General features: G+C 37.1%; 1 protein-coding gene across 1 annotated transcript; it reads right to left on the bottom strand.

Annotated features, from left to right (window-relative positions):
* Nucleotides 1-5935: 5935 nt before the first annotated feature.
* Nucleotides 5936-11302, bottom strand: cpa5 (carboxypeptidase A5). Its single transcript, XM_041996498.1, has 11 exons — nt 11147-11302; nt 9506-9587; nt 9259-9393; nt 9058-9162; nt 8827-8928; nt 8550-8651; nt 8338-8448; nt 7702-7792; nt 7022-7221; nt 6821-6905; nt 5936-6265 (listed from the first exon to the last, which is right to left on the bottom strand). Exons 1-11 carry the CDS (start codon nt 11212-11214, stop codon nt 6078-6080), a joined length of 1269 nt encoding a protein of 422 aa, XP_041852432.1. The 5' UTR covers nt 11215-11302; the 3' UTR covers nt 5936-6077.
* Nucleotides 11303-13060: the final 1758 nt, after the last annotated feature.

Raw genomic sequence — 13060 nt, 5'->3', positions numbered from 1 at the left:
TTGAGGCAAATTTCAAGCCAGCAGCAAAAGTCTTTACCAAATGTGGTATATACCAATGAGATGCTCTCTTCCCGCTGTTGTTCTGCATAGTCCTGAGCCCCCTCAGCCAAATAATTAACAAGTCTGGCTATGGCCACAGACTCAGGAATGGGGCCACCATCAGTCCCCTCCTCTACATGGATAACATCAATCTATAAGCTAAGAGTGAGCAAGACATTGACTCACTGATCCACACCACCAGGATTTACAGCAGGGACATCGAAATGTCATTTGGACTGAAGAAATGTGTCCAAAAAATTAACAAAGAAAGGAAAGGTAGTCTATAAAGAGGACATTGCACTCACAGAGGGCAGAATAGCATATGTTGAGGAGAGCTACAAGTACTGTGGCACACCACAACCAAACAGCAAAAAAAGAAGCCACAAGAAAAACTCCCACATCCAAATATCTGCAATGAGAAAGGCACGTCCTGAGAAGTCACCTCAATGGCAAGAACAAGATCCAGGCAATTACCAGCTATGCCCTGCCAATGATCAGATACCTGTCTGGAATAATAAACTAGGCAAAGGAGTCAAAGAAGTTCAGACCACAGAGGTTAAAACACGGAAGCTGTTCACCATGCATGGAGGGTTCCACCCCAAATCCATGTATATATGGGGGTGGAAACATCATGCTTTGGGGCTGTTTTTCTGCAAAGGGACCAGGGCGACTGATCCCTCTAACAGAAAGAATGAATGAGGCCTTATATAATGACATTTTGAGAGAAAACCTCCCTCTATCAGCAAGGGCATTGAAGATGAAACGTGGCTGGGTCTTTCAGCATGACAATGATCCCCAACACACCGTCCAGACAGCAAAGGAGTGGCTTCGTAAGAAGCATTTCAAGGTCCTGGAGTGGCCTAGCCAGACTCCAGATCTCAACTCCATAGAAAATCGTTGGAGAGAGTTGAAAGTCTGTGTTGCCCAGTGACAGCCCCAAAACATCACTGCTCTAGAGGAGAGCTGCATGGAGGACTGGGACAAAATACCAGCAACAGTATGTGAAAACCTTGTGAAGACTTACAGAAAACATTTGACCTCTGTCATTGTAAACAAAGGGTATATAACAAAGTATTGAGATGGACTTTTGTTATTGACCAAATACTTATTTTCCACCAAAATTTGCGAATACATTCTTTAAAAAACAGACAATGTGATTTTCTGGATTTTTTTTTTTTTTCTAATTTTGTCTCACATAGTTTAGGTATACCTATGATGAAAATGACAGGCCTCATCTTTTTAAATGTGAGAACTTGCACAGTTGGTGGCTGACTAAATACTTTTTTGCCCAACTGTATATAGGAAGTGGGCACTTGAGCAGGAAACAGTCTTTCAACTGGGCAGTCAGAAAAAACAGGAAGTTGGTATCCTCAAAACGACTAATCATGTCAAAATACTCTAGGACTTAAATGCAAAACTCAGGGCTCGTTAGTTGGACATCTCAACATTAGAAGTCTTATATAGAAAAGCAAACAAATCCAACCTTTGCTAATAGATTCAAATCTTGATTTTTTCCGTTTATCTGAAACATGGCTTTATGAAAATCCCCCCTCTGCTACCTTGAATGTACCAATGAGTAAAAAAGGAAGGTGGTGTCATGATCTACCATATATTAAAGAAAGCATCCAGTGTGGTGAAATAAGTTGGTTAAACAGTAAATTGGAGTGCAATGGACTAAGTATTACTTTGTCACCACAACTGTCTTTCTTTCTTATTGCAATTTACCACCCACCATCTTCACACAATTTTTATGAAATGTTTCAAGGTATACTTAGTGAAGGCTGCCCTAAGAAGGAAATTATAATCATGGTAGACTTTAATATTAATCGGGAAGACAGTATAATCAGGAAAAGTCTTAAACAAAGGACCAACAAAAATAACCCAGTCCACAAAAATTCAGATTGATCTGGTGTTCAGTAACAAACCTGAAAGAATCTTAAAATCTTTTATTATGACAACTGGATTATCTGACCACCATTTAATTCTGGTGGCCAGAAAATTAACAAAAAAGTAGATTTATTTATTCCATTTAAAAAGAGGCAGAAGTTCTATAAAATTCCAAAAAATGAAGAGCAGTATTTCAAGACCACCATAGAATACACTAACTGAAACGACCTACTGTTCAGCCAAAATACAAAATTTGACAGTTAAATATTATCAAATATGTTACAGGGTATAATTGCTAACTTCACTCATAAGTTTATGTATAGAAATTAAAAGAACAGTCTTCTGATTAATGCAGATGTTTTAAAGTTAATGAAGGAGCGCGATCTTGCCTTGAAAATTGCACTAAGGACCAAATGTTTTTTTTTCACAAATTACATGTTAACCTCTTAAAGAACTTGCAATGGAACTGAGAAAGCCTAAGGCATTTTTTTAATAATTACTGAGGCTAAGTAATAAACCATATTAAAGCCACCATGTGTAGTGATTCTAAATAATTCTAAAATAAAATGGGATTAGTTGAAAAAAACTCACTGGACAGCTACACAATATGGGGAAACCAACTGAACTTAACTTGGATGGAAATCTGACACCCAATGAAAATGCCAACTGCTCTAAACCTATATTTTTTTGATTCTGTGGAAATGCTGCACAAAGCTTTCCTGCTAGGCATATTGATATTAATATTGGCTCAACAAATATTACAGAACCAGTCTTTAGTATAAGACGTGTCTAAATCAAAAATTGCACGTATAAATAAATGTCTTAAAACATCAAAGGCAGATAGGATTAAAATCTTTATTTTTAATTAGTGTCACCCATCACTAGATTCATTAATTGTTCAATATCTCAGGGAGAATTTCCTTGCAACTGTAAATCTGCATTTGTTAAACCAATATTCAAAGCTGGAGATCCCAATTCCATCTGTAATTATTGGCCAATCAGTATTCTTCCTACTATGTCCAAAGTGACGGAAAAATGGATGGCTGAGCAAATCATCACAATATCTGGATAACAGTCCCTTCCTTCTCCATCCAATGTAATTTGGCTTCAAATCGAACCACTCAACAGAGATGGCTAATTGTTTTTTCATAGAAAAGATCAAATTAATGTTGGATAAAGGTGGTGCTGTTAGTGCTGTTTTTTGGATCTCAATAAAGCCTTTAATACTGTTAACCACAGAGTTCTTCAATCCAAATTAGATGCCATCAAATTTTCTGTTAATTCCCGGAAATGATTAGAATCTTATCTTTCAAACCACATTCAAACAGTAGAAATTAATAATTACCAGTCAAATGTTCTTGGTTTGTCTACTGGTGTTCCACAGGGGTCTATATTGGGCCCTCTTATATACATATATGTATCAATGATTTGCCATCTATGTGTCATGATGTTCATATACAAATGTATGCCGATGTCACAGTACTATATGTACATGGTATCACGGAAACAGAAGTTGCAGCCAAGCTTCCAGAGTTTATGGTTAAAGTTACAACATGGCTGAGACAATGCTGTCTTTATTTAGTGGAGAGCAACTACAGATTGTAAAAGAATTAAAATATCTAGGCATTCTGTTGGACTTGAATCTTAAATTCAGAGCTGAGGTCAAAACAGTTTGTAAGTGGGTTAAAACTAGTTTTGCAAATTTCAAATTCATATATAACTTAATTTCAACTGAAGTAGCTAATGTATACATGCATTCGATGATTTTTTAACTCGTGACTTATTGTTTAACAACCAGGCCACAATAGAATTCCACTACACTCAAACCACTGCAGGCTCAAACAGACACTTAAAATCTTAAAAAAGACAAAACAATTTCACCATTTTATAATCCTAAGGAAACACGGTCTCATGGACTGGAAAACATAATTAAATATGCAAATATATGTCTTCTTTATAAAATCACACATGGTTTAGCTCCTCCTTCTCTTGGATCTTTAGTTACCATTAGAACTTGCGCAAATTAAATCACATGGGGGGTTTCAAGAGGGGATTGTGTTATTCCACTAATGAAAAGTGCCTTAGGACAGTCAGCTTTCTGTGTTACAGCCTCACGAGAGTGGAATAACATCACCACATACATTAGGGAGGTCTACATGTGTGATTTTTAAGTCTCTTTTATAACAGTGGCTAGTTAGCAACCAAACCTGTCAACTCTGAAAACTCAATCAGCTTCTTCCATCTTGTTGATGTCAGTGTTTGTTTTTATGTGAACATCAAATATCGTCTCTAAGTCTATGTCTTATCTTGACTGTGTGTAAAGGTGCTTTTATGCATGTGAACTTCTGCCTGTGTTTTTAGTCACCTTTTGTGAGGTTGTCTTTCTTTGTGGTTCAGTAGTTTTGTTTTAATGGTGTAGATTTTGATAATGTTATTATCAACAAGTGTGTCTGATTTATCATCTTTTGATCAGTTTTAGCTTATTGACTAACATTCTTTAAATTTTTAATTTTTTTAAAATTCATTGTTTCTTTTGTTTTCAATGCAGTTGTCTCTTTGGTGTCTAGTTTTAAGCAATATGTTTATCTCTGTTCCTGTTCCTGTTTCATTTATTTATTTTTTCCTTTAACCATGTTTCATGACATGTTCCGTTGTTAATTTAATTTGACCCAGAATATTTCTTTACTCTAAAGTCCCAAGTCTGTAGTTTGTCTATCTTTTCTATGGTTATTATATGAGTTGCTTCAGTCTTCAAAAAGAAAATATGTGGATGATAATAAACTGCATGATTAGTCAATTATTAGAAGTGCTGGTCTGATTCTGATTAAATTAGTGACTGAATCGTTTCCATCCACAGTGATTCAGCTTTACCTTCTACAGGTGTCCCCAAAGGCTCAACTCTTGAGCCAATTTAATTTTCATTGTGGGGGTAAACGTTAGGGTTAGACAAATTGAGACTTAAGAGTAAAGAAATATTCTGGGTCGAATTAAATTAACAATGAAACATGTCATGACACATAGTTAAAAGAGGACCCAAATGCAGAGTTCACAGGCAGGAAGCAAATGGATGTTAAAGCTGGAGATAGGACGGACAGTGCTGATGCCTTGAAGTGTGTGTCGGGAAATCCAGGAAGTGTTTTGTGAAGCACACGTCGAGGCTTGTGTTGTTTATGATGAGTGACGACATCTATGACATTTGAAGCCTCGCAGCGTATAGCATTTCAGGAAGCAGAATTAATTTTGTTAACAGATATAAAGTCTACAGAATCTCCTCACAATTTGTAATATTGATGTAAAGGACGTTCACCTTGGCGAGTGTATACTTCTACTTCCATGAAACAATAATTAGAATTTATCAGCCAGGAAACACTTGTATGTGCTATTTACAAACAAGCTTCTTAATGAAAGGGGACAAAACCAGCCTGCATAATGCATAGATTACCTGCCTGGTTACATTATTGGAATGTTTTACTGTTTTATGCACATCATTCTCAAATATATTTGCCCTTAAAACAATATGACCAAAGCTCTGTGATTCTGAGTGTTTTATAGAAATCAAAGATGGGATGGTTTTTAACTTTTTAAATAAAAAAAATGGCAAATCAAAGACCATAGAGGCCATTGTGTTCCCAACAGTCCCAACAGGACTCTCTCATATTGACTTTGGTCCCTTACAGCAGTTTGTTAAACCCATTATTACAAATCTTGATGATTTTAAACTTGATAGACAGATTAACTATGTAATGAAATCCCATTTTATCCTGTACAGCTATTGTCAAAGCATAAATAAGTTTTATCTTTTTAAAATTTGCCAAAATTTATTCATAATTATAAAAAAATTAAATAAATACATAAAATATCTTAATTTAATTGTTTCCCAAGCTGCTCCAAGCACTGATTACCTTAGTACAAAGGCTTCCTACATGTTTTTATCAGAATGTAATCGTCTTGGTCAGCATTTTGATATCTTGAGATAATCACTTTAAATTTTAAAAATAAGAATCAAAACTTTAGTTTTCCAGTGTTTATTTCTTTCTTTTACTGTCTATGCTCTTAAGGGTATTGAGATATTCATATTTTAGTTTTAGAGAGGTTTAATCAATGAGGGGTCTGTACTGAATTTCCAGCTGTTCCAGATGCAAACACACACATTAGTATGGGTTCTTGAAGGTGTAATCCATGATGGCCATCAAAGCCAGCCATGTCTCCTCAGCTGTGGGGATAATCTGATTGGCTGGCAGGAGGAAGCCGTAGCGGCCAGTGTCCCTCAGCTCGAAGGTGTACGAGTACTTGATGCCCTGGTTGTACGTCCAGTCAATGGTGCCACCACTGGCTTGATCTGCAAAGACGACAGGTATTGTTTATATCATAACATAGAACAGAAATGTCAAACATGCAGTACAGGGACCAAAACAGACACAGTAGAGGGTCCAGTTTGGCCTCGCAGAATGACTTTGGTAAAAAAAAAAAATCACCCTGGTTAAAATAAATAAATAAATAAATAAATAAAAATGTACAAATTAATTAAATAAATTAATAATTATATATATATATATATATATATATATACACATACATGTATATATACTGTATATATATAACAAAAATCTAAAACATAATAAATGTATTAATGAAAATACATATGTTCATAAGTAAAACAACTTCATTATGTAACTGTGTTATTGAGAAACAATATGGTATAAATGACACTTATTTATCTAAAAATTGTCTAGTTGTTGATAATGTCATCTAAAAGAATAGTTTATTAAATGTAAACGCCTTATTCATGTACTTGTATTTTTTTTTTTTTTTTTTTCACTAGACAAAGGGGAAGGTGTTAATTAATTCTAGGTAATTATGAGTTCAGGTTAATTGACTTTAATTTGAAACTTACAGATGGTGTTGATGATGCTGCCATATCTGTAGCGAGTTCCATACAAAGAGGCCAGGTCAGTGATGGCCTTCTGAGCCAGTTTGTGCTGTGAAAAGAGATGGTAGTTTCACTTCTTTGTTACTAAAGGATATTCTTACACTTTTTAGTACTCCTTGAAAATCCTCTTTGGGATGAAAGAAATAAGAAAGGGGGTTTTCCCACCAGCTCAGCCTCGTCCTTGGCAGGGGTATAGGTGTAGCCATAGGGGTACAGGAGCATCTGAGAGTAGGAATGGATGGATACGAAGGCCTTGATGTTGCCGTGAGACTTCACAAAGTCCACAATGGCCTTGACCTCTGGCTCAGAGTGAGCACTGGGTCCACGATAAGTCTCTGAGCAGGGACTGCTGCTGGCACCAGGTTCTACAAACACAGAGAAACCAATTCCATTGTTTACAAAATGGTAATACTGAGAGATACCAGCATGATCCCATGCAATGTAACTGGTGGTTTAAAAAAAAAAAAAAAACAGTTATAAAAGTTCTTTTAAAAAGGTAAAAAAATAAATAAATAAAAGCTGGCTTGCTGCAATGATGTTTGAGCTAATCACCAGCATGAAGCTGCTTTGGAGAAGCAAATTTTAAGATGCTGTTTTACACCACCTAGTGGTGACATCTGAATTTAAACGTTTCCCAGGCTTCTCCAAACACTTGACTGATTACTGACTCATTACAAAAGCTATTTATTGAACGGAATGTTATCATCTTAAGAAATCAGCTTGATTTTTTTTTTGTGCTAACCACTTACTGTACCTGATTGTCACAGCATTAAAAGCACATTTTTCTCAAGATCAGGAGATGATTAGGGTGAGCTTAAAAATGCACATTTAAGGGAAGGTATTACGTCCAAATCCAGCATCCCAGTTCCTGTTGGGATCGACTCCAACGCAGCTGGACCCAGGGTTGGGCTTCCTTGTCTTACGCCACATACGGTTCTGAAAAAATCAGGTTCATCTTAGCTTTAAAATTCACATGTGTCACACAGTCCATTATGCCGGCATGACTGTTAGTCAAAGAAAACCTGACTTTTCATTGATTAACAGGCTCATATGATGCTGAATGAATACAGTCTGGTTAGATAGGATCAGATTATGATGATTGAGGCAGATGGCCACCCCTTCTGGTTCTGGTTCTGCTGGAGGTTTTCATCCCTGTTAACAGTTTTTCCTCTCTGCTGTCTTCAGATTTACTTCAATCTGTTGGCTATGCAATTATGTTTTATGAACTGGTTTATATGAAAACAGCTATTATGAACTGAACTGATGTAGATTTGTTTTTGTTTGGATTATAATTGGACTACAGCAACTTGTATAGAATTGGACTGTGTCTGTAAAAGTGACTTTGGATAACTTTGCTGTGAATTATAGCTGTACAAATAAAACTGAACTGAATGGAATAAATAAATAATATTGTGATAAAACATGTCATTTACACCACTGGGTGGAAATTAATCGCTTGGTACAAATGATGACTGTCTTACATTACTGTGGGTGTAGTAGTATCCATCGGGGTTTGTCACAATCTCCAGGAAGATGTCCATCTTGTCAAGGATGGCAGTGAGAACAGGGTCACGTCCATAATCAGTCACAATCTGATGACCAAATTAAAAGGACATGATATCATTGCAGCCGGCTGGTGGTCAGATGTGGCAGAGAGAGAGAAAATAAAAAAATATATAGTTTATCAACACACCTTCTTAGCAAACCAGGTTCCACTGGCCTGAGTGACCCACTCCCTGGAGTGGATTCCAGTGTCAATCCAGATGGCAGGACGGTTGGTTCCACCGGTGCTGAACTAAGACACAGGAAGGAAAAAGGCGTAGTCATGTGACTGTGTTTAGAAAAAGTGGGAAATACTCAGCATGAACCCTGCACTCTACCAATCTCATATGAAGAGGGATAAATCTTGTGATCTTATGTTTAGTTCATCTTCTATTCAATGACTTGATTTCCTGGACTTTTCTTTTTACCTTCAGCACATTGAGGGGACGGCCCTCAAAGCTCTGACCGATCACTATCTTGCTGACCATGTTGGGATTCTCAGCCACCAGCATGTCCTGGAAACTGTAGATCTGAAACAAAGAACAAACGCTCTGAATACACACACACCAACTCAGAACATGTCATTTCATAGTACTGGCTGCTTTTGATTTTGATTCCTTTACTGTACATTAGTTGTCAGAGGAGATGCGTTCACTGACCTCATTGATGGGGTGGTACGTAGCGTAGTTAAAGCTGTCAGTGCTCCTGGGCTCAGAATCAAGAACAGCTGACTCCATTTCTTCAAGCTCCTCATCCAACAGCACCTGAAGCACCATGGCATAATTTATGTTTGAGTTACAGATCAGCAAACGTATCTTAAAAAAACAGATTCAACATAGTTACAGAGTTTAATGATATACCTGCAGGTCTTCAATCATGGTGGAGTAGTCGATGTCCAGGCTCTCCAGGTAATCTGTGACAGACTGCAGGGTGTGGGAAGGAACTCTGACATCCACAGGAAAAGACACACCAGTCACTCCCTTCCAGATGTCCAGCTGAAAGATCATAGATGCAAATATGAAAATTTATGAACAAATTTTAGATATTTGCTCTATATTAAATTAAAAGAAAAAATGCATTTTAAGTTTATATAAGTGGAAAGCTGACCTCAAACTCCATCATGTCCTCCAGGACCTTGATATGAGACAACTGGACTTCATCCTTTGGGATAACCCGAAGCACCTGATGCCTGCAAGATGAAGACCACAAAGATTTAGAAGACATGAGACAGACATCGGACAGACGTGTTAAATTAAAAAAGTAAAAAAAAAATAAAAATCCTGCAAGAGACCTCAACTTTATCCAGTCAAGTCTGAATAGTTGGAAAAAACTTGAAAAAAAATCAATTCTCAAAGTCAATTGAGTGGTGATCATTTCCCTGGGCATAAAATTGTGGTGTACTCCAGAGTACTGTTTTAGGGCCACTGATTACACACTGCTCTATATAAACGCATGCAAGGCAGTATAACTAAATCTAATGTTTTGACAGGCCACAAACCCAACAGGAAGTGATGAGTTCCCCTGTTCCTTTATTTATATTTTCAAATGGGAGCCTAGCATCTATGTTATCACAGTTATGAGAGATGTTTTCAAGCAGCTCTGACATTCAGAGTGACTTGTGTGGCTAACCAAAGGGACATTGTGATCACTGATAAGCAGCAGAAGAAAGACGTTAACATAGCCATCCTGACTGATGGCAACATAAAAAAAGGAACATGAAAAACTATTGATATACTAAGCACGCATTGAAGAGCTAAAGAAAGCCTGGAAGGTCAAGGCAGCAGTTGTTTCCATGGTAACCAGAGCACTTCCGGCAGTGTCCCCCACACTAGAGAGGTGGCTCCAGCAGATACCTGGAGAGGCATGGACATTTTTGTCCAGAAGAGGACAATCCTAGCAACGGCTAAGATAGAACCAACGAGTTTTGAGACCTCCTGAATTGGACCCAAACTTGGAAGAGAGGCTCTTGCCAAGATGGATGTGTGTGTGGAGTTGTTTGTTTTTATGGCATTTCTAGAAACCTAAAATATAATGGTGTTTTTCTCTGGCTGCTGAAAGATAAACATGCATGTGTACACTGAGAAATTAAACATTTTCTTGTCATATAGTGATCCATTATTTCGTAGAAAGAGCAATACCATCCCAAGCAATTCTTTTATGTAGGAAAAATATTTGATTTAACGCTTCAGTCTGCACTCTCAAATATTGACTTACAGATTGAGGATCACTCACAGGCTTTTTCATGGATAAACTTACAAACCTTGAGCATTGAGAAGACATTATAACTACGTCTAATTTATTAAAATAAATAAATGCAGATGTAAAACTGCTTCTTTTTTTGTCCTAGGTTGAGCAGCAAGCTGTTGTCATGAGCATCAATTTTATTCACTCAAAAGAAAAGAATAAATAAAAAGAAGTTAAGTTACAGTTGATTCACAGATCTGTTCACAGCTATACGCAAATCAATGCAGCACTTAATGTTTTTAACATTTTTTCCAAACTACAGGTCTGTTTTTTTGTGAGGCGGATGGGAAAATTCTTTTTTCCATGAACGGAGGTCAAATTTAAGAAAATGATGTTACAAAAAGGCCCAGATTGCAATAAACTCTGATTCCTCTACTTTATGTAAAGATTATAGCTAAAGATAAACAATTCATGACATTATTTTTGCAGGGTTCCTCACTTTACTCATGTTGCCTCAGACGGTAAGTGTACTTAGCAATGAGAGGTTTTAAATTCTTAACTTACCCCTCAAATGTCTCTTTTCCGAGAGTGACCACAATCAATGTGGCGAATGCGAGTAGAACCCTCATCATGCCCAACAAAGTGAACCCGTCTGGGCTGAACACTGGCTTTTATGGCAGGGGGTGCCAGGTATGTCGAGTCAGCCTTAACCTGACTGATGTGTTGTCACCAGCTGCCCTCGTTCCCACGCCCACCTGGAAATACCACAGTGAAAGTTGTTCCAAGCAGCCCTGCGGTTCTTTTTAACACGATGACCTTAAAAAATTTGCTGGATTTGTTGGTAAAAAAAAGCTAACTCCTTAGTAGTTCGTAGTTACTTCCCAGAATATTTATTCACTGTGTTCATGCAACACTATCTTATCATTCATGATGTGTGTTGAAATTAGAAATGTTGACTGGAAACATTGCAGTGACTCAATCTTCTTTGTCTATTATCAGTTTGCACAAAGTGCTGCTCTAAAAATAATGTCTGCAGCTTAAGATGGAGTCTCAGCGCTCAGCATGAAGTCGTGTCCATCCATGTCTGCCTCAGCTTCCTCTTTGTTACTGCAGAGCAGCACCATCCATACTCGGATTTACACCAGCTGCTTTAAACATATGTACTCTGAACTTCACATGTTAGTAGAAAATTACTTCCAGACATAAGGTGACTATTGTCAGTGCAAAACTATGAGAACATATCTATGTTTTTTTTTTTTTAAAAAAACTTTATAATTTTAAGTGACATATAAGTGCATGCATCAGACTAAAACTTGCTTCTCCAGCTTTACATTAATTTTTTCAAAGCCATTTAATTTACTTTGTTATTGTCATTTAAAGTGTTCAGATTATGAGCAATAAAATTCAAGTTTTTCCTCAAATGAAAGATTTTATTTACACTTCCTAGACATCATGACTCAATATTTGAAAAAGAGAAAATGTTAAACCAATGTAGTTGACAGCAAAGAAACAAATTTTGACATTATTCCCTAACACATTCTGTCTGCAGTTTGCAAGTTATTCTTACATAACCAAGCTGATAAGGAAAAGGAAAAGTAAAGAGTGGTGGGGAAAACAGCTGCAGCATTCCCAGAGACTTACAGACGACTGTTTGCTTGGTCCTCATCCGTGAGTCCTGCTGAGGTTCCCTCAAGCAAGACACAGAACTCCTACCTCACTGAATCAGACATTACTGAAGGAATAAACCACATACATTAAAGACAAACTAGACAGATGTGTCTGAGCTCTGTTTAGCGGACAGTGAGGAAGCATTACACAAGTACAAAACTTCCTTTTTTTTTCTCTCTCTTGCTGCTGAAACATGGTTAGAAGCACAGCTGCCAGCAAATCACTCATTTCAACAAAATAAACTGAAATAAAAGGAGCCTGAAACCTATTGTTATTATTATTATTATTATTATTATTAACTCTGCCAAGACAGAGGTTATGTTTTCAGCAGAATACATCTGTATGTCTGTCTGTCTGTTCGCAACGTAACTCAAAAGGAAATAAACAGATTTTGATTAAATTTTCAGAAAATCTCCGAAAGAGAATAAGAAACGACTGATTATATTTTGGAGGTGCTCTGGATAACCGGCTGGATCCAGGAATTTATTTTAACACCAGAACTTCCAACGTTCTAATACCCCCTGGAACCACGAGAGGGGGTAATTTTGACACCGTGCCAATGCAGCAAAAATGATAAAGAGGCCTTTACAGAGGCCATTTATTTCCCCTTTGAATCTTTATCATTTTTTGGAAGTAGACAAAGTTTCAATAAAAAAAATAATTAATTAATTTGCATGTGGGATTGCTTTGGGCTTATATTTTAAAAAGGCCTCCAGCAGCACTCAGGAAGCTGCTAACCACCAGTTTCCTCTCACCAAGGCAACCCAGCAAATGGTTGACAGGAGTTTCTGAAAAAAGAAAACCCCACAC

The sequence above is a fragment of the Melanotaenia boesemani genome, chromosome 10 (genome assembly GCF_017639745.1).
Source record: "Melanotaenia boesemani isolate fMelBoe1 chromosome 10, fMelBoe1.pri, whole genome shotgun sequence".
NCBI lineage: Eukaryota > Metazoa > Chordata > Actinopteri > Atheriniformes > Melanotaeniidae > Melanotaenia > Melanotaenia boesemani.
The sequence above is the reverse complement of the archived record's forward strand: the minus strand, read 5'-3'. Positions and strand labels throughout refer to the sequence as shown.

What these genes read in the sequence shown, in the direction of transcription:
- cpa5 (XM_041996498.1), bottom strand. Translation starts at nt 11,214, where the DNA reads ATGATGAGGGTTCTACTCGCATTCGCCACATTGATTGTGGTCACTCTC. An exon ending in CCATGATTGAAGACCTGCAG is followed by an intron (nt 9,163 to 9,258) that starts GTATATCATTAA and finishes ATGGTGCTTCAG; the next exon opens with GTGCTGTTGGATGAGGAGCT. An exon ending in CAGCATCATCAACACCATCT is followed by an intron (nt 6,266 to 6,820) that starts GTAAGTTTCAAA and finishes TCGTCTTTGCAG; the next exon opens with ATCAAGCCAGTGGTGGCACC.